The 24827-nt window shown below is 47.7% G+C and overlaps 1 protein-coding gene across 7 annotated transcripts in view; it reads left to right on the top strand.

Moving 5' to 3' along the window:
• SNRK (SNF related kinase) overlaps positions 1-24827 on the top strand; it is a 43651-nt gene that overhangs the window by 5143 nt on the left and 13681 nt on the right. For 6 of the 7 annotated variants that reach the window (XM_066352078.1, XM_066352079.1, XM_066352082.1 and 3 more), the window contains 2 exons: positions 8963-9024; positions 11198-11892. In XM_066352078.1, the coding sequence (XP_066208175.1) occupies positions 11304-11892 (589 nt within the window). In that variant the 5' untranslated portion in view covers positions 8963-9024; positions 11198-11303. The remainder of the gene's footprint in view (positions 1-8962; positions 9025-11197; positions 11893-24827) is intronic. The other variant, XM_066352085.1, reaches the window with a different exon arrangement.

Genomic DNA, 24827 nt, shown 5'->3' with positions numbered 1-24827 from the left:
CCCCGCGCTGCGGCACTGCTCCTCCTCATATTTGCCGAGTCAATAAACTCGGATCATTTTCAAAGTGTACTTCTGTGGTGACTTGAGTCAGAAAGGTAGACCATGTGGTATTTTGAAGTGCCAGGTTTTAGGATGCTGTCCCTGCTCCTCTCTGATGTCTGATGGTCCGCCCCCCTCTGTGTGCACACACACCTTTAGACCTTCATACTGTCTTCATATTGCGTAGCGAGGGGAAAATGTTTGAATAATACATCTAACTGGATTTAATATTCAGCCACAATGGTCCTTCTATATTAGAGAGATTATATTTTAGATAATATGAGTTTGCAGAATAACTTATCTAGATAAAGTTCATTTTATTATTTTTTCAATTACAGTGAACATAGTAGATTAGGTTAATTTCAGGTGTACAACATAGCGATTAGACACTATTACAACTTACAAAGTGATCGCCCTGATGAGTCCAGTACTCCCCTGACACCGTACATAGTTATTACAGCATTATTGACTGCATTCCCTCTGCTGCACTTTACATCCCAGTGAGATGAAGGTCATTCTAGATACAGGACACTGTGCTAACAGATAATTCGTGGGCAGATGATGTGGCCAGGGTGTCATATTTTTTGTGGATCTCTTTTTAAAATAGTCAAAATACCATTCTGCCTTTTATCTATTTATTTACTTAGACCAAAGCAGAATGGTTGAGTTTTAAAGTAAAGTTTAACTTTCTATTTTACCTCATTTTCTGCAGGTTAGACAGTCCTCTCTGTATTGGCTTGGAGGGAGTATTATGAGTACCACTAAAGAAATTCGGACTGAGAATATTCACTCTGCAGTGTTAGGGCTTGGTTTTATCCTGTGATCTCCTGTTTTGTATTTGCTAATCCTCTTGCAAAGGAAAATCCTTTTCCAGAAACAAATGGAGGGGATGTAATTTGCAAAATACATTAAAATTGCAGTTTTGGAAAGAATCGGGTCTCAAGCAGAAAACAGAACCTCCCTAAATTTTCCCCGAACGACCGGCTTGGTGTTGGCCGTTCCGTGGCCCTGGGAAGGGATCTTGCCATCACCCCGTTGTAAGCAGACCCTAAAGGTGAAGTGAATTCCAAGGTACCAGTCATTCCCTCAGACTGTCTTTCGAATGGTTATTTGGCTGTAACTTTCTTTTTCAGCTTAAAAAGCAGTTTCTAAACATTTCAAAAAGTTTTTAATGAATTATTTGTGAATAATGCTTATTAGGCGAGTCTTTGGTGACGCCAGGTAATTTCTTGCTTTTAATTAGTTGCTGCAGCAGGTAATTTGCCTGGCGTTTCAGAATTGGAGAAAAACCAGAAATGTCAAAATAGATTTATTTTAGTACAGTTGTTGCCCTGGGAACTAGAAAGCCCGAGGTCAAAGGCAGGTGGTATTCCTGCTGGAAGAGATGTGGGCCCGGAGTCAGGGGACCTGGAGTCTGACCCCGGCAGCTCTGACCTGCGGACTGAGGCCAAGAAACCTGGAACCTCTGATCCTCCTTATATGTAAAACGGGCACGCTGCTTCAATTATGTTGCTGGTTGTGAGGAATAAATGTATATATATGGATGCCCAGGAATTAAATTGTTCACTCCTTTTGAGACCTGCATTTAAACAAAATAGAATTCTAAAATGAGCATTTCTGGTAGTAAAAGACATTTTTGAAACGAGACAAAGAAAGGTCAACTAGGTTTTGCTATAGGACTCATCTCTACATAGGCCTATTGATATTTAGAGTAGGAGTAGACTTAGGAAAGTAATATGGGTGAGAATGAGAGAGATCCAGTAAGTCAACAGAAGAAAGTTGATGTTTTATGGAACTTTAAATAGTGATCCTTTCAATGGTTTAAATTCTCTAATGACCTTACTATGTGGCTTTCATGTTAATAACCTAAAGAGTGTTTCTCTTCTATTGAGGCCTCTTATCAACCCGGTGATGAGAAGTGGCTTCTGTGTGTTTAACTCTTTAATGGCTTTAATTCACCTTTAGTATAATTCAGGGCTAGGCCTGTGGTAAATTATTGAGTATGGCAAATTTTCCGTTAGTTTTGAATAGGTTAGAGTTCATGACAGGTGTCTAAATGGTGAGCTGTTAAGTCATTTTCAAGATCCGCCTTCTTAGCCCTGCAAAACTTACCTCACCAGAACCCCAAACCGGAAGCTGTCCCGTGCTGACGTTCCTGCTGGAGTCGGCCAGCCCCGTGTACTCTGTGTTGCCCGTCTGTCTTCCCCACTCTCGGGAACGGTGTCCCACGACTCCCGCAGAAGGCCGGGCCCTGGTCTGTGGGCTGACCCCGCCCCACCCGTGGGGAGCCTGCCTTTGCTACCCGCTCCTTTTCCTTTCACACACTTCGCCTGGCTAACTTGTATCATGATTTATTTCCTATCTTTAGATAACTTATCTGTAAGATTCTAAAGGACTGGGACTGTGTCGTGCCCTACACAATTAGGGCTCAAATATTTGCTAATGAGAATAGACTCAGTGTTCATGTCCCTTCCTCAGCCGAAAGGAACTGGGTGCCTTGTTCTCCAAGGGAAGCAAAATATTTCACTGATGTTATATTTATTAAGGTTACATAAATAGGCTTTAGACTACATATTTTCAAGGAAATTGGTTTATTTCTTAGATCTTAATGGAAAGGTAAATTGAATGAATAATTATATACAGGAAGTCAAGACTTTAATAACCTCCCCCTCTCTTAGATTATAAGAGCGGTACGTGTTCGCTGCCAAAAACCTGACCAGAAAAGCATAAAGAGAAAAAAGTTCTATAATCTGTCAGTTTAACCTTTTGGTATTTTTAATATGTATGTACAAATTATATGCTTTTTCAGAAAAAATTGGGATCCTATGCCATGCATTTGGTATGTTGATTTTTATACTTAGTATTTAATTATGAGAATTTCCCCCCAAGATTAAATTTTCCTCAAGATACAGGAGCATAAGGTTAATGTTTGGCGTACTGGACCATTTTCTTATTCTAAATCTTGAGGTTATTTCTGATTTTTATTCATATATAAGTATCACTGAACATTGTTGAGTATAAATATTTGTCTTTATTTCAGTAAGACATAGCGCTACTAATAAGATTTTGAAATTAAAGGTATTAATTATTGTAAGGCCCCTGATACATGTATTGTCAAATTGCTCTTTAGAAAGGTAATTTGCAGTCCCTGCAGTGTGAGAGAATTTCCAAATGATTGTCTTTTCAGTCAAAGTCAGTAAAACGTTAAGTGCCAGTATTTTTGTTTATGGATTAGTTTATTTTTCTCTGTTCCAGCATTCTTTTTGACCATATCTTAATAACCGTTTTCGTCACAGCCTCAGCTGGGGGTGGGGAGGAAGGAGAGGTAGGTAGTTTTGAAATGGGTTTTGACAATGTTAATTAAAGCTTTGGAAGAGAGATCTTGATTATTAAGTTTTTAAATTCTCCATTACTTCCAGCTTACGTTCTGTTTTCCTGGCGAAGAAGTTAACTGTGGGTTTTTATTTATTTTGGAATGATTTCGGCCCACCAGCTTTTGCTTAAGTCATTATTTATTATGTGAGCACTTTATACCAGGGCTGTCACCATACTAATTTTTTAAGTCTCACTTACCCTTAGGTAGACACAGTGAAACGCTTAGCATTTTTCATCACTTTAACGAGAGGCAATACCTTTTAGGAATTTGAACTTGTTACTGGGGCTGCCGGTCCTGGTTATGTGGCTTGGATGTTAACCCTTTATCTCTACAAACACTAAGCACTACTGTACATCAGTTAATACATCACCTGACTCCTGAATACATGCAGATTCCTTGATATATCCTGGACTATAGCTTGTTTACTTAGAGGAAATAAAGATTATTTAAACCAGCATGTCAAGGGATCGATCTGCATTGGCAACCCGGTCACTATCTTGAGCGACTGGGGCAGGCTTTTCAGCCTGGCATTCCTGGTCACCTCCATGACCCCGAGTCCATTAAAATTGACTACTTAGAGGAAGACTTTCAGAACACACTTTAGTAGGCGTTCCTTTCCATTAGAAAATACTTTCTTTGGCATTTGGGGGCACAATTTTGCCTAGTAGGACATTTCTCACAATAAATAGTTGACATTAACCCTTTCCTTTGTAGTTCCCATTTTCCTCTTCTTTTTTTTTTTTTTTTTTTTTTTTTTGATTGATTGATTGATTTTAGAGTGTGAGGAAGGGAGAGAGCTGGACACACAAAACAATGTTTCTGTATATGCCCTGACTGGGGCCCGAACCAGCAACCTCTGCATATCCGGATGATGCTCTGTCCAATGGAGCTGTCCATCCAGGGCTGTAGTTCCCATCGTAGTTCTTCTGTCCAGTGACTGCGGACTGATACTACCTGGTGACCACATAGTATTAACCAATCCAGTGAGAGACTCTGGATTCTTCCATAACCGAGGACTGGTTGCCTATCTGCGGTTTCTTCATCTTTGATTTTTGGCTCCTCCGGATACCTGCCAAGAGGAGTGGTGCCACTCTAGAAACGTGGACCGATGTTGGCTTTGGACAGAGAGCAGCACGGCAGGGCTGTGTTTCTCTGGCGTGACCTGGAGGCTGTTGGTGTTCCCGGAGGAGTGTGTCTCTGCCTGCCGCCCGCCTGTGCCGTTTTTGTTATAGACACCTTGGGACACAGTTAGCAGTAAGGTCAGGGTGGCAATATTCGTTGAGAGACTGTTGGTTCCTCCACTCACTTGGCTTTTCTATAAACATACAATTCAGTCTGATATTTCCCCTGAGTAAGACTTACAGTTTTGTTTTGTTTTGTTTTTTATATTAGTAGATGATACCAGATCATTTCCATGTGTAAGAAGCTTAAATACAGCTTTTAGTGTGGCTTTTTAAAAACTCATCTTTTAGTTGTTTCTATTAGAGGACACAGATTTCTTTTTTTTTTTTTTAAGCATGTAATTTGTTTGGGAGGTTTTTGTACATTTGCATATTAGCGGTCTGATCTGGGGGGGGAATGTATAATCTCCGGAACAAAATGCAGAGCGGCTGTAGAAGTGGCTGGTTTCTGCACGTGGCCCTTCCTGCTCGGCCCCCTTTCTCCTGCCGCGGCGCGGGTCCCAGCGGCCGTCGAGGCCGAGCCACCCTGGCTCAGTGGGCCCTTTTCTCCTCGCTCTCTCCTGCGGGAGGTGTGAGTAGGAGACACTGGTTTGGTATACGGACCACGCTGCAGTGGCGATGAAGTCAGTGAAAAGCTAAGAGTGAATTCTGACAAGAAGAACAGCGTGAATCCCCAAATGATAGGAGGTTTAAGTAAAGAGGCTGGTTCTACAACTGTTTTCAGCAGCTTGCAAAATGTGTGTCGGGCCACCCACACTTCCTTCCTCTGCTGCAGCCACGCCCGCACTGCCGCTGCTTCTGCTCTCCTCGCTGGGGGAACATCAGCCCGGGCTTGCAGCACAGCTGGGCCTCTCGGAGACCGTGAGCACTCCTGACTACCTGACCGCCGCAGTTAGGTCTAGCCTCGTTATACGCACGTGTGAACATATGCTAAGTTAGAAGACCGCTTAATGATGGCCTAATTTAGTGGTTTTCCTGCTTTAACAGATGTCATCTTAACTATGTAGTCATCAACAGTACTGATCTCTAACTCAGTGCTTGGGAAGATGTTCCTCACCTAGAGGAGCAAGTATTATAGTTACCACCCTTCATACACAGCAGCTGAGTCTGATAAGTCAGCCTCGGTACAACGGATGTGTACTTAGATCTAAAGGGGAGTCGTCCTAAGTGAGATCACAGGAGGAGTTTTTACCTCTGTTGTGCTTCTGGGCATTTTCCAAATTTTCTAAAGTGAATTTATATTGTTTTGTGGGGAGAAATAGTTAAAAATGGGTACAACCGCCCTGCCCCCCCAAGTCTGTTTGTGCCCATGTCTGTGGGCAAGAGTGTGTACATTTTATTTAAAAATGTGTGTCTGGACATAACATTACACACAGAAAACAGTTTGGACGGCTGTTTGCCAAATGTTAACAGAGTTTGTCACAGAGGATAGAATAATGGATGATTTTTTTAAAGTCCCCTCTTTTTGCCAGTATGTGGGTTTTAATTGTGTTTTTTCCTACTTTGCATAGGTATTTCTTTTATAACTGCAACCAAAATACTGAAAGGAAAAGGATAGGGCCAGCGAACAGCTGAATATAAGACAGAAAGTTAGGAACAGAGCGGTCAGGCCCACCTTTGTGAAACAGGTGGAAGAGAACGTTGTCTGTGAGCATGTGCAGAAGCCCCCAAGCGCTCCTCGCGCTGATCTGCGGCGGTAGGGCTGGGGCACCTCTCCCTTCTTTCTGCCGGCTGGTCTGTATTTTTGAGGTTTTCCTCTAAGAATCTTACTTTGATGGGAAAAAAATGTAAAGAAGTACATAGTCTTGTTTTGAAAGGATAGATTTGATAGAAAATTATCTTAGTATCAATTTGAAAGCAAATGCTTAGATTTTGTGTAATGTTTTATTGGAAAATTACCAGACTTTGATGTTCAACTAGAGCGAGTATTTCCTTGATCAATCTTACAGCACCCATTTTCAATTTAATACATTTTAGGAAAATGAAACAGCAGGATTTTAATGAAAGCCGAAGAGAGATAATAGCTCAGTCAATTCGTCCTCTTGAAGTGGGGTGGAGGACCGAAAGGCTTTCTTCCCGGGTGAGGAAAGTGCCGTCGTTACAGCAGAGGTGCCGGCGGCCGCGGCGAGGATTTAATGACGGCCTACTCTGCCAGCTTCCGTGCCGAACGCTGTGCCTACATTAATTCACCTAGTCCTCATCACAGCCTCTGAGTCCCTACCCTTACTCCTCCAGTGTCTCATAAGGAAGCGGACCACACAGAGAGACCAGGGTTTGCTCTGTCCCGTGGCTAGTGAGTGGTGAGCTGGCACTCAGATCCCGTCGTGGGCCTTTAGTGCCAGTGCCGACCACACGGGACCGTCGCACTGCACTGCCGCAGAGACTGGATGGAGCAGAGGCTATTGCGGGAAAGAAGCAGGCACAGGCGATGGGAGGAGCTACTGGATGTCTCTCGGAACTGGAGGTTACGGGGCCTCCCAGGGGTCCCCTGTGCCCATGATTCTGCTGGCCCCGCTCTGTGCTATGGACTGTCTTCATCTCTCCTCATTTTCTCAGTCCCAGCAGTAAACTTGTTTTCACTCCCACCTCTCCTTCTTTCTCCTTTCCTGTCGACTTTCCCCCACCCCTTTGCATTCCCCTTTCCTCAAGCTCAGTGAACTTGAACTTCCTGACCCCGGACACTCCCCTCTAGTGTACTTGTAAGTCGCCTTGGCCGGGTGAATGTTCAGGCCTCTCAGTCGTTTGTGCGGTCCCACAGCGCCCTGGGAAGGCCTGCAAGGCCCCCAGCCCGTCAGGACACCCTCCCTGTGCCGTGGCTTGGACAGCAGTGATCTGCTCACGTTCCCTTTCTCCATAGAGCTGGTTGCTTCTGCTGTCAAGTGGGAAGCCGCTGATGCAGAGGTGTTTTACATGTCCCCGGGTGGTGGCATTATCGTCCGGGGCAGGTTGGGCCGGGAAGGCTGGCCTGCGGCTCAGGGGCCTGGGGCAGGTTGGGCCTGGGGCAGGTTGGGCCGGGAGGCTGGCCTGAGCCTGGAGGGGCCTGGGGCAGGTTGGGCCGGGAGGCTGGCCTGAGCCTGGAGGGGCCCGGGGCAGGTGGGCCGGGAGGCTGGCCTGAGCCTGGGGGGGCCTGGGGCAGGTGGGCCGGGAGGCTGGCCTGAGCCTGGAGGGGCCTGGGGCAGGTGGGCCGGGAGGCTGGCCTGAGCCTGGGGGGGCCCGGGGCAGGTGGGCCGGGAGGCTGGCCTGAGCCTGGGGGGGCCTGGGGCAGGTGGGCCGGGAGGCTGGCCTGAGCCTGGGGGGGCCTGGGGCAGGTGGGCCGGGAGGCTGGCCTGAGCCTGGAGGGGCCCGGGGCAGGTGGGCCGGGAGGCTGGCCTGAGCCTGGAGGGGCCTGGGGCAGCTTGGCCGGGGAGGCTGGCCTGAGCCTGGAGGGGCCCGGGGCAGGTTGGGCCCGGGGCAGGTGGGCTGGGAGGCTGGCCTGAGCCTGGAGGGGCCCGGGGCAGGTTGGGCCCGGGGCAGGTGGGCCGGGGAGGCTGGCCTGAGCCTGGGGGGGCCCGGGGCAGGTGGGCCGGGAGGCTGGCCTGAGCCTGGAGGGGCCCGGGGCAGGTGGGCCGGGAGGCTGGCCTGAGCCTGGGGGGGCCTGGGGCAGGTGGGCCGGGAGGCTGGCCTGAGCCTGGGGGGGCCTGGGGCAGGTGGGCCGGGAGGCTGGCCTGAGCCTGGAGGGGCCTGGGGCAGGTGGGCCGGGAGGCTGGCCTGAGCCTGGGGGGGCCTGGGGCAGGTGGGCCGGGGAGGCTGGCCTGAGCCTGGGGGGGCCCGGGGCAGCTTGGCCGGGAGGCTGGCCTGAGCCTGGGGGGGCCCGGGGCAGGTTGGGCCGGGAGGCTGGCCTGAGCCTGGGGGGGCCTGGGGCAGGTGGCCCGGGGAGGCTGGCCTGAGCCTGGGGGGGCCCGGGGCAGGTTGGGCCGGGGAGGCTGACCTGCGGCTCAGGGGCAGCCCGAGCCTCATCGGACCCACCCTGCAGCTCTCAGTGAGGATTCTGTGAGATGCCTGCTACCCAGGAGGCAGGTAGGAAGGGGCCAGTTTCCTGCTGTTCCTGTTATTACCTCTCCATCCTGTCAGTGGATGCTCTTTCTCACTGGTCCACCTGGAGGTCTCTAAGTATCTGTTCACTGTGAAGTCACTGTTGGCTGCAGAGATTCCTGGAACATGTTGCAATAATTCATCGAGGGGAGAAAGATAAAGACGGGGTCACTACCGACACATATGCCATTTTTATATATATGTTTGGGTCCAGCCTGAGGGTATATGTCTTGACTTTAAGCAAAGTTAAAACAAACAGAAATAAAGTAAAATCTTTTTCTATATTTTCTTTCAGGAGAAAGAAGCAACTAACAAAACACAGGACGAACAAGGATTGCTCGCTGTGCAGTTTGCAGGGTATGTCTCCGGGCCAGGACAGGGCCCCCTTTGCTTTGTAGAAGCCCATCTTAGCACTCGGCCTGGGCGTTCACCATGATTCTTAGGCACTGCAAGATCATCAAAGAGCAAAAAAAATCCAGTTTAATTCTTTCCTAAACTAACTCAAAATGCACTTGGTTGTGAGATTAGACAGTGGACTAATATTTAACAAGATGCTCAGTGACAAGGGTGTTTTCCCTCCCAGCCTGCAGTTGATTATAATGTCCTGTTTGTCGGTATACAACTGTAGTTTCATAGACACTGAAAGAGGGATATGTATACAGAATGAGTTCTTTGATAGCGACAGTGATGAATCATTTCACTACAGGGCAGTCTATCGTTAGACTCTTTCCCAAGGGCCCATCAGGAGTCGAGTGGGTAAGAAAGCTGTGGCACAAGCACACAGTGGAATACTACGCAGCCCTGAAAAAGAAGGCATCTTATCTTTTGCAGCCTGGAAATTATTGTGCTAAGTGAAATAAGCCAGCCAGAGAAAGACAAGTACCATATGATCTCACGTATATGTGGAATCCAGTGAGGAAAATAAACTAACAAACAATATAGAAACAGACTCACAGAGAATAGACTGACAGCTGCCGGTAGGGATGTGCGTTGGGGGGACCAGGTGGAAAAGGTGAAGGAAAACAATTGGGATTGTAGGAGGGAAGAGGGCTGGGGGAGGTGGAGAGGGTAGAGGGGATCGATGGGGATTGACTTGGGGTGGTGGGCACAATGCAGTAGACAGATGACGTATTGTAGAATTGTGCACCTGTAACCTGTATAATTTTATTAACCAATGTTACCTCAATAAATCCAATAATGAAATTTAAAAAATAAAAAGTAAAAAAAGAAAGCTTCTCATCAACTTGCTAAGTAGATTAAAAATTATTTCATAGTGCTCGTTTGTCTCAGTGTTAATAGTAACTATTTCTGGGAAGCCCCAAAAAGGCTTTTTTCCTTATCTCTTTATTCATTTATTACTTTTGTAATAAATTTTTAAAAATTAATTAAAGTAAAATTTAATTTAAACACTTAGATTTATTTATAAAATGTGATTTATAGGCCACTTTCCAAGAATACATCTAAAGTGAGAGATGAAAAAAAATTATATAACTTGGGGGCAGCCTAAAGAAGTTTGTTTAAGATGCATTTGCATAATTGTACAACAGGAACATAAACTTGGGTAGAATTTTAAGAATAATTACTGCCCTTATAATTAATTGAAGTTAAAGATTTAAAGATAGTTTTCTGCCCCCTGGAGTTAGCTTAGTGTTCTAGTTTTAAAAATTAAATATGCTCAAATGACTGGTAAACTTCTTTTGGAGGGGACCTATTATCCAAATACAGCAAGGTCTTACCGCTTGGTTTTTCCTGTTGATCTTATTAATATTATTAGCTCAGATGCCAAGGATAATTCACAGCTTTTGTTCCCAATACCTAGCCATAGTACTGGTTTCTTATTTTTAAAAATCTTAATAGAAACAATTCCTAATTTAGTGTTGGTTTCCTAAATTATTTTGCAGAAGTGGCATGGGCTAGTGTTAAAAGCACAGATTTTGGTATTTGGTGGCTCACCTCTTGTCCATACCAGCCCTGTAGCCTAGGCCAAGTTATTTACGACTCTGTGCCAGAAATGGGGCTACTAATCCCTATCTCTGAGGGCAGTTGGAAGGATTAAATAAGGATGACGTAAAGCATTTCACATGTGACTGGCGTATCGGATTCATTCAGTCTGTGGCAGTTGATATTATTACAATAATTACTGAAACATAAATATATTAGTATACATCTTAACATTGACTTGTTTATTTATATGTGTATATATGTTGAGGTGGTCAATATATATTTTGGCTAATTTTATATAGAGAGACAGAGTTAGTCCCAGGTATGGGATTGATACCATTTCAATTTGCATGTGAGAATGACTTTATGCCTCTTTTACAGTTGACATTATAACTCTTAGGATATTATTATCCTAAATGTAAACATTGTTTAGAGCAGTCAAATGTTTATAAAGCATGTGGGCTTTGAAATAAGAGTTTAGTTTCAACTTATTTACTTCAAGCTTCTCTTAACATTTTTTTTTTAGACAATAAAACTATAAAAGGAAATGTTATGGAAAGTTAATTTTGTTTGTCCTCTTGTTTTGTAGATGTCCATGGCAACACCGAAGATGAACTTCTTGTTTTCACCCGATATTCTTATATGAGCAGATCCATTTCGAACAGTCTGAGTAGTTGTCCTTCCGTGGGGCCAGCATGGCAGGGTTCAAGCGCGGCTATGATGGCAAGATTGCAGGCTTATACGATCTGGACAAAACCTTGGGCCGAGGTCATTTTGCAGTGGTTAAACTTGCCAGGCATGTCTTTACAGGTGAAAAAGTGGCAGTAAAAGTTATTGACAAGACAAAACTGGACACACTGGCCACTGGCCATCTCTTCCAAGAAGTGAGGTGCATGAAACTAGTGCAGCATCCCAACATCGTGCGCCTCTATGAAGTTATTGACACGCAGACCAAACTGTATCTTATTCTCGAACTCGGGGATGGAGGAGACATGTTTGATTACATAATGAAACACGAGGAGGGACTCACTGAAGACTTGGCCAAGAAGTACTTTGCTCAGATAGTCCACGCCATATCTTATTGCCATAAGCTCCACGTGGTCCACAGAGACTTAAAGCCAGAGAATGTGGTCTTCTTCGAAAAACAAGGTCTTGTCAAGTTAACAGACTTTGGCTTCAGCAACAAATTTCAGCCGGGGAAGAAGCTCACTACCAGCTGTGGCTCTCTCGCTTATTCTGCCCCAGAAATTCTGCTTGGGGATGAGTACGACGCCCCCGCAGTAGGTAGGTCCCCTTCCAGGATGTGCCCAGCGGCTAGAGTGCAGTTGGTCAAATCAGTGGTTTTTTAATCTAGATATAATTTCTAAGAGAATTTCTATTTCAATGCACCTTCATGAACAGCTTGGGTTTTATGAATGCCATAGATCCCTAAAGGTGGCAATTAGTTCATTTTACCCTTTAAATGGCAAAGGTTTTAAAGTATATGTGTCAGGAATATACGTGAGTTACAATTTAGGGTAGGCTCTCATTTGCTTGTTGTAATTTATTTTAAGGTCTGAGTACTTCTCCAGTCTTCTTAGATTCTCCTAGTCACCTCCTTTCTGTGAATACCTGTAGCAGTCAGTGAGACCCATATTGGAAAGGTACTTGACTATTACAGTGCAGTGTGAAGAATTCGGGCATTGGAACCGTTTATTAAGTGTGACCCTGAACAGTGTTCTTGGTCTTTCCGCTTCATTCTTCACCTATAAAACAGTTAGATCACATCCAGGTACGGTATTATGTACAACATGACACTGCTTTTCAAGTTAGACTATGTGTCTGAAAAGGAAAGGGTAGGCCCTGGCTGATTGGCTCAGCGGTACAGTGTCAGCCCGGCGTGTGGAAGTCCTGGGTTTGATTCCCCGCCAGGGCACACAAGAGAAGCGCCCATCTGCTTCTCCACCCTTCCCCCGCTCCTTCCTCTCTGTCTCTCTCTTCCCCTCCCACAGCCAAGGATCTATTGGAGCAAAGTTGCCCCAGGCACTGAGGACAGCTCCAGCCTCAACAGAGCAATGCCCAGATGGGCTGAGCATCGCCCCCTGGTGGGCATGCCGGGTGGATCCCGGTCAGGCGCACGCAGTAGTCTGTCTCATTCCTCCCCACTTCTAACTTTGGAAAAATACAAAAAAAAGAAAGGGTTAATAGGTGGTTTCTGAAAGGCAGGTGTCCCAGTGCAGATGTTCTAAGATGTAGAGGGGCTGTTTTACTTTATTTTTAAAAATAACGCCTGCTTATGGTCTGGGAATGAAAGTTGCTCTGATGGAAACTGCATTTTTTTCAGTGTTCAAATGTGTGCTAACAGGTGTCAGTCTTATACTATATTTTTAGACATAAAAACAATTTTAAAGCCAGGTAATGAGCCCCGCACTGTCCTCTGTCACCGAGGTGAGAGCATTGGCCTGCACCGGGTGAGGGGGCACTGTGTTTATTCAGAGCAGCGGTTCTTTGTTCATCTGGTTCAGCAGCAGCTTCAGTTCTGAGGAAGGACATGTCTTCAAACTGTCTTCTGAAGCCTGTATTGCTCTTGTCTTTGACCTAATTTACTGCGTGCGCAGGACATCTCCAAATGCAGTAGGAGTTTAAAATGACTCTGGTCTGAGAAGAGTTGCCGTGTCTTGTGAGAGTGGATTAATAAAACCTGGGTTGAGACATTCTGGACTATTCATTTATGTGCAGCTTACGGTTTGTGCAATAGGTGAGTTTTGGGAAATTTCGGCATATTCAAGCCCCACTTAATGTGTCTAAGGCAGCCGTTCCTTGCTGTACTCTAGTGCTGAGATACATCTCAGCGCACTCCCTCTGTAAGACTGCTAGAGAGCCTAGCATATGGGCGGTCGCCAGGAGAAACGATTGCAGCATCATGTGTGTAATATGTTCAAGTGCTTAAATACTTCCTCTGAAAAAATGTTAAAGGATTACTCCTTCCTGTACAGATAGTACAACTTCAGCCATAATACCTTTGTGGGAGAACTTTGAAGTAGTCCTAAGGGACAGAGAGAAATTGGAAGTTTCCTCTTTGGTTTATATAAACCTGCTTTTATAATTTCTGTCACGAGTTGGTAACTCCTTGCTCTTATTTCCGATCCATCCAGAAGGGCTGTTGGTGTCCCTGCTCTGTGGCCCGGGTGCGGTCCCCTCCCCCGTCTCAGGTCGCAGAGTAGCCGTTCATTAGAAACAGGTGTCTTCGTGACAGGTCATGTTTCCCGACTCGGACCTTCTCTTCCCAGAGTCAGAACCCGGTTAGCTTTTACACGACTTATTCTGACACGATTTCCCCATTGGACGTGTGGGCCCCGATGGGTTCTAGATGAAAAGGCTTTAGGCTTGTGTCACAGTTTTAGGTCTGAGTTTAGAGTTTGGGATTACGCATTTTTTCAAAAGTTTTTATTGATTTTAGAGAGAGAGAGAGAGAGAGAGAGAGATAAAGGTGGGGAGAGGAGCGGAAACCATCAACTCATAGTAGTAGTTGCTTCCCATATGTGCCTTGACCTGGCAAGCCTGGGGTTTCGAACCAGCAACCTCAGTGTTCCACATCAAGGATTTATCCACTGCGCCACCACAGGCCAGGCTGAGATTATACGTTTTAAGGGATGATTTGTGCCTTGGCTCCACATAGGGAAGGAAGTTTGGTCTGCTAAATTTAATGTAGTACCTTATTTGTTTAATTTTAAAAGGTAAACATAAAATCTGCCTGCATGGTATGTGCCCAGCACAAACTGCATTGCCACCTGGGGCCCAGGCATTGTCACACATGTAGCATTTAGTTGCCGAGAACTGAAAAACATATCCATAGAAATGGGGCACTCACCCTCCAAAACCCAGCCACCAAGTGCAAGGTCACTTACTCTGAAAGATACCTTTTACAGAGTTAACATCATCAATTGTCATGTAAAACCAAAAGTGAAAACAAAAATCCTCTCCTAAAGTTTCTCATGCCTGTGAGAAATGACATTTATTTCAGAAATCAGAATTCATCGATCCAGCACGAACTCTCCATGAATAAGAGTACTTTATTCATGTTCTGTATTCACGAGGCGCAGGCTTGTGACATGAGCACTGTGTGATTGTTACTCGGGAAGCAGGGAGCGGAGCTTCTGTGCCTCGAGTGAAGTCTTTTGGGTTTTATAAATAAGCTGCTGTTGGATTTAATATATCTAATAAAGATTCCTGAGCACGAAGTGGTGTGGGTAGAATAAGCTACAGGTAGCATAAAGACAGTTCTTCCAGTCCCCATCAGCTGTTGCGTGCCCAGGGATAGACCTGAAGAGTAGGGTGGAACTGGCTACGTGTTCCTGATGTCTTCCTGCTGCTTCTTCAGTTCTGCTGCTCGTTGTCACTGTGTCGCGAAGACCCAATCAAATGAAATATATGTCGACACTATTTTGAAAGGTGTCATTTACTCTACTGTGCTAGTGCTAGGGTAGGTTTTAAACGGCTGGTTCTCAGCCGCCACCCATCAGTTTTGCCCCGGGGAGACGGAAGCAAAACCCGCCTGCCCTGCCGGGGCCCCACCTTCGAGGTTCTGATCCGGGTCTTCTTGGGTGAGGCCAACACCCAGAAGCTTCCCTGGGCTTCCGGGGTGCGTCCAGCCTTACCTACCACTGACTTAAACCCGTGGATGCAAATATTCTTAGTTACTAGCGGAAAAGTAGATTCCCAACGTCTTAATTCTAATGTTATTTAAAGAATAAGTGTTAGGGGGGAAATGTGACCTCTAGCTTCAAACAGTGAAAAGAATACATGTTTTTTAATGCTGCTAGTTGAGCATAAAGGTCTCCCCTTCTGTGCCCCCCGCCCCATTTTTAGTCACACTCTGTTCTTAGTGAATGAAAAACAAGTTTAGATCCTTTGGAATTTCCTCTGATGCTGTGGCAGTTTCCGGAACTTCAGGCTAGCTGCCCTCAGGGACCCCGTCCTCGCCTGTCCCCTGCACTCAGAGGAGTGCAGAGACTGTCCTGCTTGCTTCCTTCCCCCTGCCATTCGCTGGAGCCCCGAGGGAGCCTGTGACTCCGGGCCCCCAGCCCCGAGCAGGCCAGTGTCTTCCCCGGGGTCTCGAGCACCTGTGCACTGTGCTCAGGGCTCTTCCTGCTGGCAGCTGGACAGCGTGTGTGTGCAGAGTGGGCCTAGCACCTCTCGCTCTTTCCCTCTCGTGTCCTCCGTGGGAAGACAGGTGTGCGGGGCTCATAATTACAGGTCTTATTTGAGTCAAAACCCAGAGATACTCTTCATGTTCCTTTGAGACTGCAGTCCACGCTTCGCGTCGTTGGGTGTTCTGTCCGCGGTATCCACACTGGGCTGCACAGCTGTGTGCCTCTCAGGAAGGAGAGAAGAGAAGGGCGGGGTTAGAAGCAAGTGTCCTTTCCTGTGTCCTGCCAGCATGTGCAGATGTCCACAGTTCCAGGTGCGAGCAGCCCGGGGGCTCTGGGCAGGGCCAGCGCGCATGCAGCGGGGGCAGCTGTAAGGGGGGTGCCACGGGTCCGCAGACTGCGGTGACAGCTTCAGGTAACCACCGCTCAGAAGGAAAACGCTGCTCACCAGTTCCTTCTAACGGGTTCCCTTTGGTCTGTTCAAGTCACCTCTCTGTTCAGAACCAAACGAAAGCCCTCGCAGCGGCCAGCGTGGCCCTCAGACTGGCTGCTCCATCTGCCCCGCCTCTCCCCTCCCGTCGTCTCCCGGTGGTTTGCTGAGCTCCGGCCGGGCTGCCTCCCGGCTGTCGGTCACACTCCCTGTGCGCGCCTACCTCGGGTCCCTTCTAGCACTCGTCCCTCCGCCTCGGCCACTCTTGTCAGCATGCCCCCTCCTGGACAGCCTCTTTGGAGCGTCACAGAACGACTTCTGTGTCTTTGGGGCTGGGGCTGCGGTCCCAGAGGTGTTTGAGGGTCGTGGCCTCGTCTGCCTTCCGAGGTGCTTGCTTCTCCTTTGGGGGTTTGTCTGAAATGTGGGGAAACGGGGAGGAAGGGCAGGCCCAGGGCCTCTGCTCCTGCCTTTCCCCTGCACGGTCCAGTCGTGCCAGGGTGTTGGGGTGTTTGTATTTAGGAAATAGCACAGGCACTTTTCTGAGTGCTAAATGTGAGGTACAGAAAACATGAAGGTCTGGTATTTGACAACCGGTTAGTTTCTTGGACCTTCAGAAGAGCTTTCCAAACCACCCACGGCAGTCACTAGTTTAATGCAGAAATACGTGTAGAAACTGAAACCACTTAGATCCTCTTCGGGTTGTAGCATCGGAAACCTCTAGGGAGCTGCAGACATCGGGCTGCTCAGGTGCTTTCTTAAAGCATTTTCCGTGTTTCTGTGGGGCTGGGGGGAAACAGGAGCCTGCTGAGGAAAGTCTAGTCTGCAGAACAGAAAATCCGCAGTGAGAACAAACTTTCACACCGCCTGTTTGGAGTCCTGTTCAAACACACGTTGCTCAGAGACACAGCTCCACGTGGCCACTGGAGTTGCTGCAGTCTTTAAGAACTGAAGCACATGTGTGTCTGCCTCCATGAAGGGTGCTGTGCTTGCCAACTCCGCTCTCACGCTGAGAGGGCCCCGGCCTGGCCGGGGAGCGGCAGCTTCTGGGAAGCCCGGCCCTCGCGTCGGAAGTCGCACCTGTGGTCCTGGAGCCGTCCTGACTCCCACAGTGGCTTCTTGGGACACAGCAGCATTAACGTACAGAGTCACGTCTTGGGTTGACTTCTCTCCAGGGCTGTGGCCTCTGTCAGCCAGCCCCTCGCCTGTCACTGTTGACTTTGGCAGAGGGGTGGAGAGCAGGGCACCGCGGGGCCGGGGCCGAGCCGGGTCTGCAGAGTCCACACCGGGAACTGGGGCTTCGTAACAGCTGGTTCCAGACGCGGTTCCGTCACCGCTTGTACCTTGCTTACTGCCACCGTTCTAGGGGACCCGCTTTCTACAGCGCCTACTTCGTCTTCGGAAGACATTGACTTACCTATGAGATATAGTAGCCTTACAGTGATGTGATGTAGAGTACAAAACAGTGCCTAATTTAATAAAGATTTTAGTTCAGAATTATTTTAAACCTGGGACCTGTGGACATTAGGACAGTGGCAGTGTCTGTAAGTAGGCAAACAAGACTGTGGAGGGAGACGCTCTTTGTAGATGCACAAAGTTCTGGTGCACGGGCCGCAGCCAGGCACAGAGTGGGCACACGAGTTTGTCGGATAAAAGTAATAGAGGGCAGTAGATGGCTGATAACAGAGGCTGATGAAGTGCAGACAGAGGGCACACGACCGGGCTGCGCTTCCCTTTGGAATTGGACAGGGGCGGGGGCGCCAAGGCCTGGACGCTGCCCACGGCTCACTCGTGCCCCTGGCTCAACAGCGAGGCCCTTGAGAGAGGGAACTGTGTGTGTGTATGTCTTATCTGTGTCACGTCCTCATCACCTGCCAGATAGGAGGAGCTCTTCATGTTTGTTTCAGTGAATAAATATTACAGAGATGAACTAGAGAAATGAAACGACATTCTTCCGAGCTTCTTTACAAAGTCCCGTGGTGGCTGCCCTCCGTGCTCTTCCCTGTCACCGTCCCCTTGTCTCGCCTTCTCTGTGTACGGTTAACGTGCTCTAGACTCGCCGTGAGGCTAACAAAAGCTGTGGTCCCTCTGTCCAGAGGTGCAGGGCACGGTCACAGGAGTGGTGTGCCCCACCATGAAGCCCTTCCTCAGGAAGTATTTTTCAGGTTCTGATTTTGGAAAGGTACAAACTTGGAACTGATTGTTGTCCTGGCTAGGTGGGAATTTCAAGGCAGCCAGAGCGTACAGACGGGCTTTGTCTGGGAATGTGCTCGAGGTCGGTGACCGTGGTGGCCCTGTTTCAGTGTCACCATCCCTTAGGACCCTCAGGTTTGTCTGGAGGCAGGGACCTGGAACTGGGGGGGAGGCCAGCAGCACTGCCTGGAGCCCTTCCCGGGTCCCCAGGACCAAGACCCCGCCAGGACACTAATACTGTGACACCGCCTGAACTCGGGCTTCAGCCGGAGACTCTGGCCTCGTAATCCTGACCCCTTTTTTCTTTCATCACATTTTATAAGACTGTTTGGGATTTTTAGGAAACATCAAGGAGTTGAATATTTGAGTTTTTTAAATCCTTGAAGGAAGTTATTTGTGCTAAGTGACAAAGTAATTCTTGCTGTCACTCTTCATGCTAGAGAGAGATTGGTCCGTGAACCCATGAAGGAAACCTTGCCGGCCAGTGTCCCCGACCACAGGTTGAGAACCACTGTCTCAGTGCGGGAGGGGCGGGGCCTGGCCAGGCTTTTACTACCTTTTATGTCCCCATAAAGAGCCTCGTGCTTATTCAGTTAAAGTTTGTGCACATCATAATACTCCATTAGCACAGATAATTTTTAATTTTTTATAAGTAGTAAATGAATATCCTCATAAGGTAATTCAGATACTGCAGGGGTATATTGAGTAAAAAGTATCAACTCCCTTTTGCTTTTCCCTCCCAGCCCCTCTCCTGTACTCGGAAGTCACCGTTTCTGTCAGTCCTTGCAGGCTGTGCCGTGGTGCATGTCACACTGTTTGCCCAGACACCCTCGCAGAAATTACCAGAAAAGTGGAAGAGTTATCCACATCTTACAGAAGACAGAACTAGGATGCATGGAAGCCAGCCAGGAATACACAGCTAATTAAAGGGCCACCGTGGGACTTGAACCCAGGTCTCTGGTGAAAGACGTCAGACAAGGATCATGTTCTAGCTTAGCTTATCATTTCCATTCGTAAAGGTCACTTCCGGGCCGATGCCAAGACCAGATCTGTCAGTTCCTTGTGAAGGTGCTGAGCAGAGAGGTGTCCCCTGCACTCTGGTTTGCATTAACCTGGGCAGCCCCACATGGGGTGAGTGATAACCTTTTGACTCCTTGAACTTTTTCCTGTTTTCTTTTGACTTGTAGAACAAGTTTGCACAAGGCCTTAAACACTAGAACAAACTGCAGCTCGTCTTTGCTGACTGCCGCACACCCCGCTCACCCCCGCACACCCCGCTCACCCCCGCACACCCCGCTCACCCCACTCACCCCGCACACCCCGCTCACCCCGCACACCCCGCACACCCCGCTCACTCCCGCTCACCCCGCTCACTCCCGCACACCCCGCTCACTCCCGCACACCCCGCTCACCCCGCTCACCCCGCACACCCCGCACACCCCGCACACCCCGCTCACCCCGCTCACCCCGCACACCCCGCTCACCCCGCTCACTCCCGCACACCCCGCACACCCCGCACACCCCGCTCACCCCGCTCACTCCCGCACACCCCGCTCACTCCCGCACACCCCGCACACCCCGCTCACTCCCGCACACCCCGCTCACTCCCGCACACCCCGCTCACTCCCGCACACCCCGCTCACCCCGCTCACTCCCGCACACCCCGCACACCCCGCTCACTCCCGCACACCCCGCACACCCTGCTCACCCTGCTCACTCCCGCACACCCCGCTCCCGCACACCCCGCTCACTCCCGCACACCCCGCTCACCCCGCACACCCCGCTCACCCCGCACACCCCGCTCACCCCGCTCACTCCCGCACACCCCGCTCACTCCCGCACACCCCGCTCACTCCCGCACACTCCCGCACACCCCGCTCACTCCCGCACACCCCGCACACTCCCGCACACCCCGCTCACCCCGCACACCCCGCACACCCCGCTCACCCCGCACACTCCCGCACACCCCGTACACCCCGCTCACTCCCGCACACTCCCGCACACCCCGCACACTCCCGCACACCCCGCTCACTCCCGCACACCCCGCTCACTCCCGCACACCCCGCTCACTCCCGCACACTCCCGCACACCCCGCACACTCCCGCACACCCCGCTCACTCCCGCACACCCCGCTCACTCCGCCCACCCCGCACACCCCGCTCACTCCCGCTCACTCCCGCACACCCCGCTCACCCCGCACACCCCGCTCACTCCCGCACACCTTCCTCGCCCTTCCCTCTCGCTGTCCCTGAAGGGCCTGCGGACCGCCCACTGCCCTACCCTGCACCTTCGCTTCAGTGCCTGGTGGGGCGGGACTGCCTCCTGCAGGGGCCTGCCTCTGCATTCGGGGCGCTCTGGGTAACGGGGACCGGAGAACATCGGGAACTGCAGCTCACTGTGGTGATGCTGAGTCAGCAGGTTGCCCAGCTCACTAGGCGCAGGGTAGTGTGGGAGATCCCGGGGGGCCCTCTGAGGATTCTAACACAGGACCTGCTAGGGGCCGCAGAGCTCCCGGATCTGGAAGTCAGAGAACCCGCAGAAGGTCGTGTCTGGCCTGTCCCCTGAGTATTGACTGGGTGGAGTTGCCGCTGACCAGGCTAGAACACAAATGGGGACAAATCAGATTGGGTAAAGGATGATAAACTAGTCTGGGCAGCACTGATTTTTGAATTCCCCACTGAGCACTAAATGGATGCAGGTCTGGGAAAGACATTTTCAGATGACAGCACTCCTTCTTACTTGTTTTTAAAGAGAAAAAAGAATTCCTTGTTAAGTAGTAAAACTTTTCTTCTAACTAGAATGTTGACAAAACCAGGAATAATAGAGACATCCTTAAAACACGGACTTGTCCAAATTCTTCCTTCCTCTTCTGCTTTCTGTTATTTTCTTTATTTAGAAAATTAAATATAACAGGGTGACATTGATCAACAGGGGTACATAGATATCTGCTTTCATTCAGACACTGTTAGTTCAGGTGACCTGACAGTTTTCTACTTTCAGAACGGTCTCGTCATGTCCCTCAGAACCAAGGACTGATCTTGTTCGGAAAGAATCTTTCGTAACTAGAGCTCCAGGTGGTGCTGAATGCAGATGAGTCGTTCTGACTGTGTGGGCAGTTCACATTGGTGGACCGTCGACATTAAGGTTCTGAGTATACAGGAAACAAAGGTCCTGGGTTTTGTCATAGAACTTCTGGGGCCTGCACACGTCTGCAGTTCTTGCTATTCTAAGAAAGCACTGCCTTTCATGTCGGCATTGGGTCACAGGGCAGTCGCTGGTAACCGCAGTTGGAACTGAGAAGTGGTTGCGTAAATCTCGCCAGCTCTAAGTGCTAAAAGGTGCTGGTCCCTACATCTTAGTGGATTTAGAACATTCTGTTGGTGTTGCTTCTTCCATGACTCATGGCTACACTGATAAAAGAGAAAAAATAGAGGCTTCTACTTAAAGCCTTACTTTGGTGTTCCCATTTTTATTACTTTATAATCCCTGTTCTTTCCACTTTCACTGTCTAGATAACTTACTTCAGAAATGATTTTTAGAAAACTTTTCAGCAGTAATGACATTCTCCCTACCCACCCTCTTTGGCAATTGCTTATCTTCAAATTAATCATTAGTGTGTTCTTTTGTTTTCATTTGGATCCTGTGTTAGCCTAGGTAAAATGAACTTTGTAATATAAACACCTCTCGCACTAGAAATAGCACAGCTCAGTTGTGTTGCCGCTGGACCTGCTGAGTGTTAGCGGGTGAGATCCAGTGCTTGCTTCTGTGGTTTTATTTCCAGCTAGCTCGAGAGCCCGTTAGGGGACCAGTGACTCCTGCCCTTTATACAAACAAAGCCTTCATTATCTGTCCACCCTTTCCCACAGTTTCATGAGTTGGAAGATTTTTTTTTTTAAGTAAAAGAACTGTATTTAAATCATATTTTCGTTTGCCATTTTTATTAACCAAGGTTCTATAGCCCGGTCTGAAATCAAAACATATGCTTCAAATAGTATCAGCAGTGAGTTTGATTATTTCGTGTTGTTGATATTTGTTAACCTGTTTACCTTTACTATGAAGAGAGAGCTCCATGAAAATTTTTAAAAAATAAAATAATGTGAGACCCCCATTTTATGCTCTTTCTCTCACCACCACCCCCCCTTACACTCAGTGGATCTCTTGTGGTCCTAGGATCTCAAACTGAGGCTGTGATCTATACCTGGGGAGTCTGTAGTTTTGTTAGCAAGTTGTTGTTTTTTAAATAGGAAAAGATAATGAAAAATATCCACTAAAAAGAATTTTTATTAAGACAAGCATCACCTCCCTGCCCATTTGTGGCAGGGGAACATAGTAGATAATCCTTCTTGATGCCGTTCTTAGCCTGGTAAACCCAGATGTCTGGTCCTGGAGACCCAGGCCCCTGAGTCATCACTTTTTTTTTTTAACCTGTATGACTCTTTATAGCCTTCCGGGTTCCTCTGTCCCCCGTCTCTGTGAGTTTGTCTTCTCTCTGCCGGCTTCGTGCCTTCTCAAGCTTCCCTGTGGGCTGTTGCCGAGTGCCTGGGAGCCCCAGGGCAAGGCTGCCTCCATCTCTGTGTCCCTGGGCTGGGACAGGGCTGGGCACGTGTGCACGGGCAGCTCCCCCTGACGACTTCGCATGAATTCCTTTTCACGCCCACGGCAGCTTTAAGAGGAAGTGGATTACTGTCACCAGTCCCGTGTTAGAGATGGGGACCTGGTTTTACACAACGTGGTCAAAGTCACACGACTCTGTGTGTTCAGCAGCACTTTCTCTTTCCTTTTGCCCTTAGGATGCAAAAGTAAAATGATTAAGAGACAAAAAGTAGAATACGAAGAGAAACAGTCTGCAAACTAAGTGACTGGAATAAATGGCCCCTGGATAATCCCACGGCCTCAGTGAGAGGGTCAGTTGCCTTCGCGGACTTTGCCCTCGGCGACACCGCTGTTCTTCTGTTTAAATGCTTCGGACGGTGTCACTGCACTTGGCGTAGCTTTGTATGTCTCAGTTCCCCATGTTTCAAGCGTTCCATGTTCAGAAATGATTTGGGCCGTAACCAGAAACAGTCTATATATTTGCGTTGTTGTTAGGTTTTAGCTCCCCTAATCACGCACCACTTCCTGACAAGCCGAACGCGCTAGTTTGCTGGGCAAATGATCCCGAAGAGAACAGTACCAAATAGCTGGACTTCCTTGTTGCTGTTGAAGTTAATGTTTAACAGAAAAAGAAAGTTTTGTTTAACCAAATAAGGGTTTGGGGTAATCATTAGTCGATATTTATGTTACTCATCATGTTTTTAAAGCATCAGTTTATATAGATGCACTGTAAGATGTCATCTGCAGTTTAGCATACAGACAAGTTAAAAACCAAACCAGTTTATCCACAAAGCATGAGATGGTAGAAGAAATAATGTAATTAAACCACTGAATAAAAATTGTTTTCGTAGGATATATATGGAAAGATGAACGTATTGTATCTCAAATACAATATTTATTCATGATTAGGTTTGGGTATAGCAGTAAGTAGTATAAGACATTGTTAATATTTTAACTGAAGAAAATTTTTATTTTAACCATAATTTATATATATATATATATATATATATATATATATATATATATATGTAGCCTTTTGTATAAGCCATTTAAAATCCTCCCTTCTTTAGGGAAGAGATAGCCAAGTGTGTATTATGAACAAAATCTTGGTGAAAAATCCCTCCTTGGGTAATGAACATTAGTGAAAAGGCGGGTGTACATTATAGTTAATTTCTAAAATAGAACTGTTTTATAAAATGAGGGACATATGCATTAAAGGGAGAATAATTGTAATTGTCACTTGTTCATGGTGGTGGCTTCTGACCAAAACTAGGAGGTTCAAGTTGTACAAGGAAGGTTTAAGTTAAACACCAGCATACATAAATTTCCTTTAAAAATCTTAAGGTACTACTGGGGTAATAAATTCTTCTCATTGGAGGTGTAAGGAACAGGCGGCACGAGCCGCCATTGCTCAGGGTGTCTGACTTTGAGTGGGGACGGCCCTCTGATTCCAAGGTCCAGGTAAAGCGATGTGGGTCCACGAGTGGGGTGATGGCGTGCTGAGCCAGCCACTGCCCGACAATTCAAGTATCCAACGAGCAGTGCCAGGCAGACCGCGCAGGGGCTTGTTTGGACGGAATGATTCTTTTCGTTCTCATTTACATACGTCTTAATTTTAGTAGATTTCCCATCTGCTTCACCAATTTCCATTGGAGCGTCCTTAGTAAAATTTATTGTGCATGTAAAAAAACCACAGCATGTATAATTTTTGTGTTTGTGCTCTTGTTATCCTCTTTGTTTCGTTTGGGCCAAGGAAAGGTCTTGTATTAACAAGTTTTAATTCTCTTGTAAACAACATGGAATCTACATTTGGGGTGTTTAAGCTTAAATGAAAATAGCCGTTAAGTGTTAACAGATATGGTCACAAAGGTCTTGTG

This window comes from Saccopteryx leptura, chromosome 10 (genome assembly GCF_036850995.1).
Source record: "Saccopteryx leptura isolate mSacLep1 chromosome 10, mSacLep1_pri_phased_curated, whole genome shotgun sequence".
NCBI classification, from domain to species: domain Eukaryota; kingdom Metazoa; phylum Chordata; class Mammalia; order Chiroptera; family Emballonuridae; genus Saccopteryx; species Saccopteryx leptura.
This window is presented reverse-complemented; position numbering and strand designations above follow the sequence as displayed.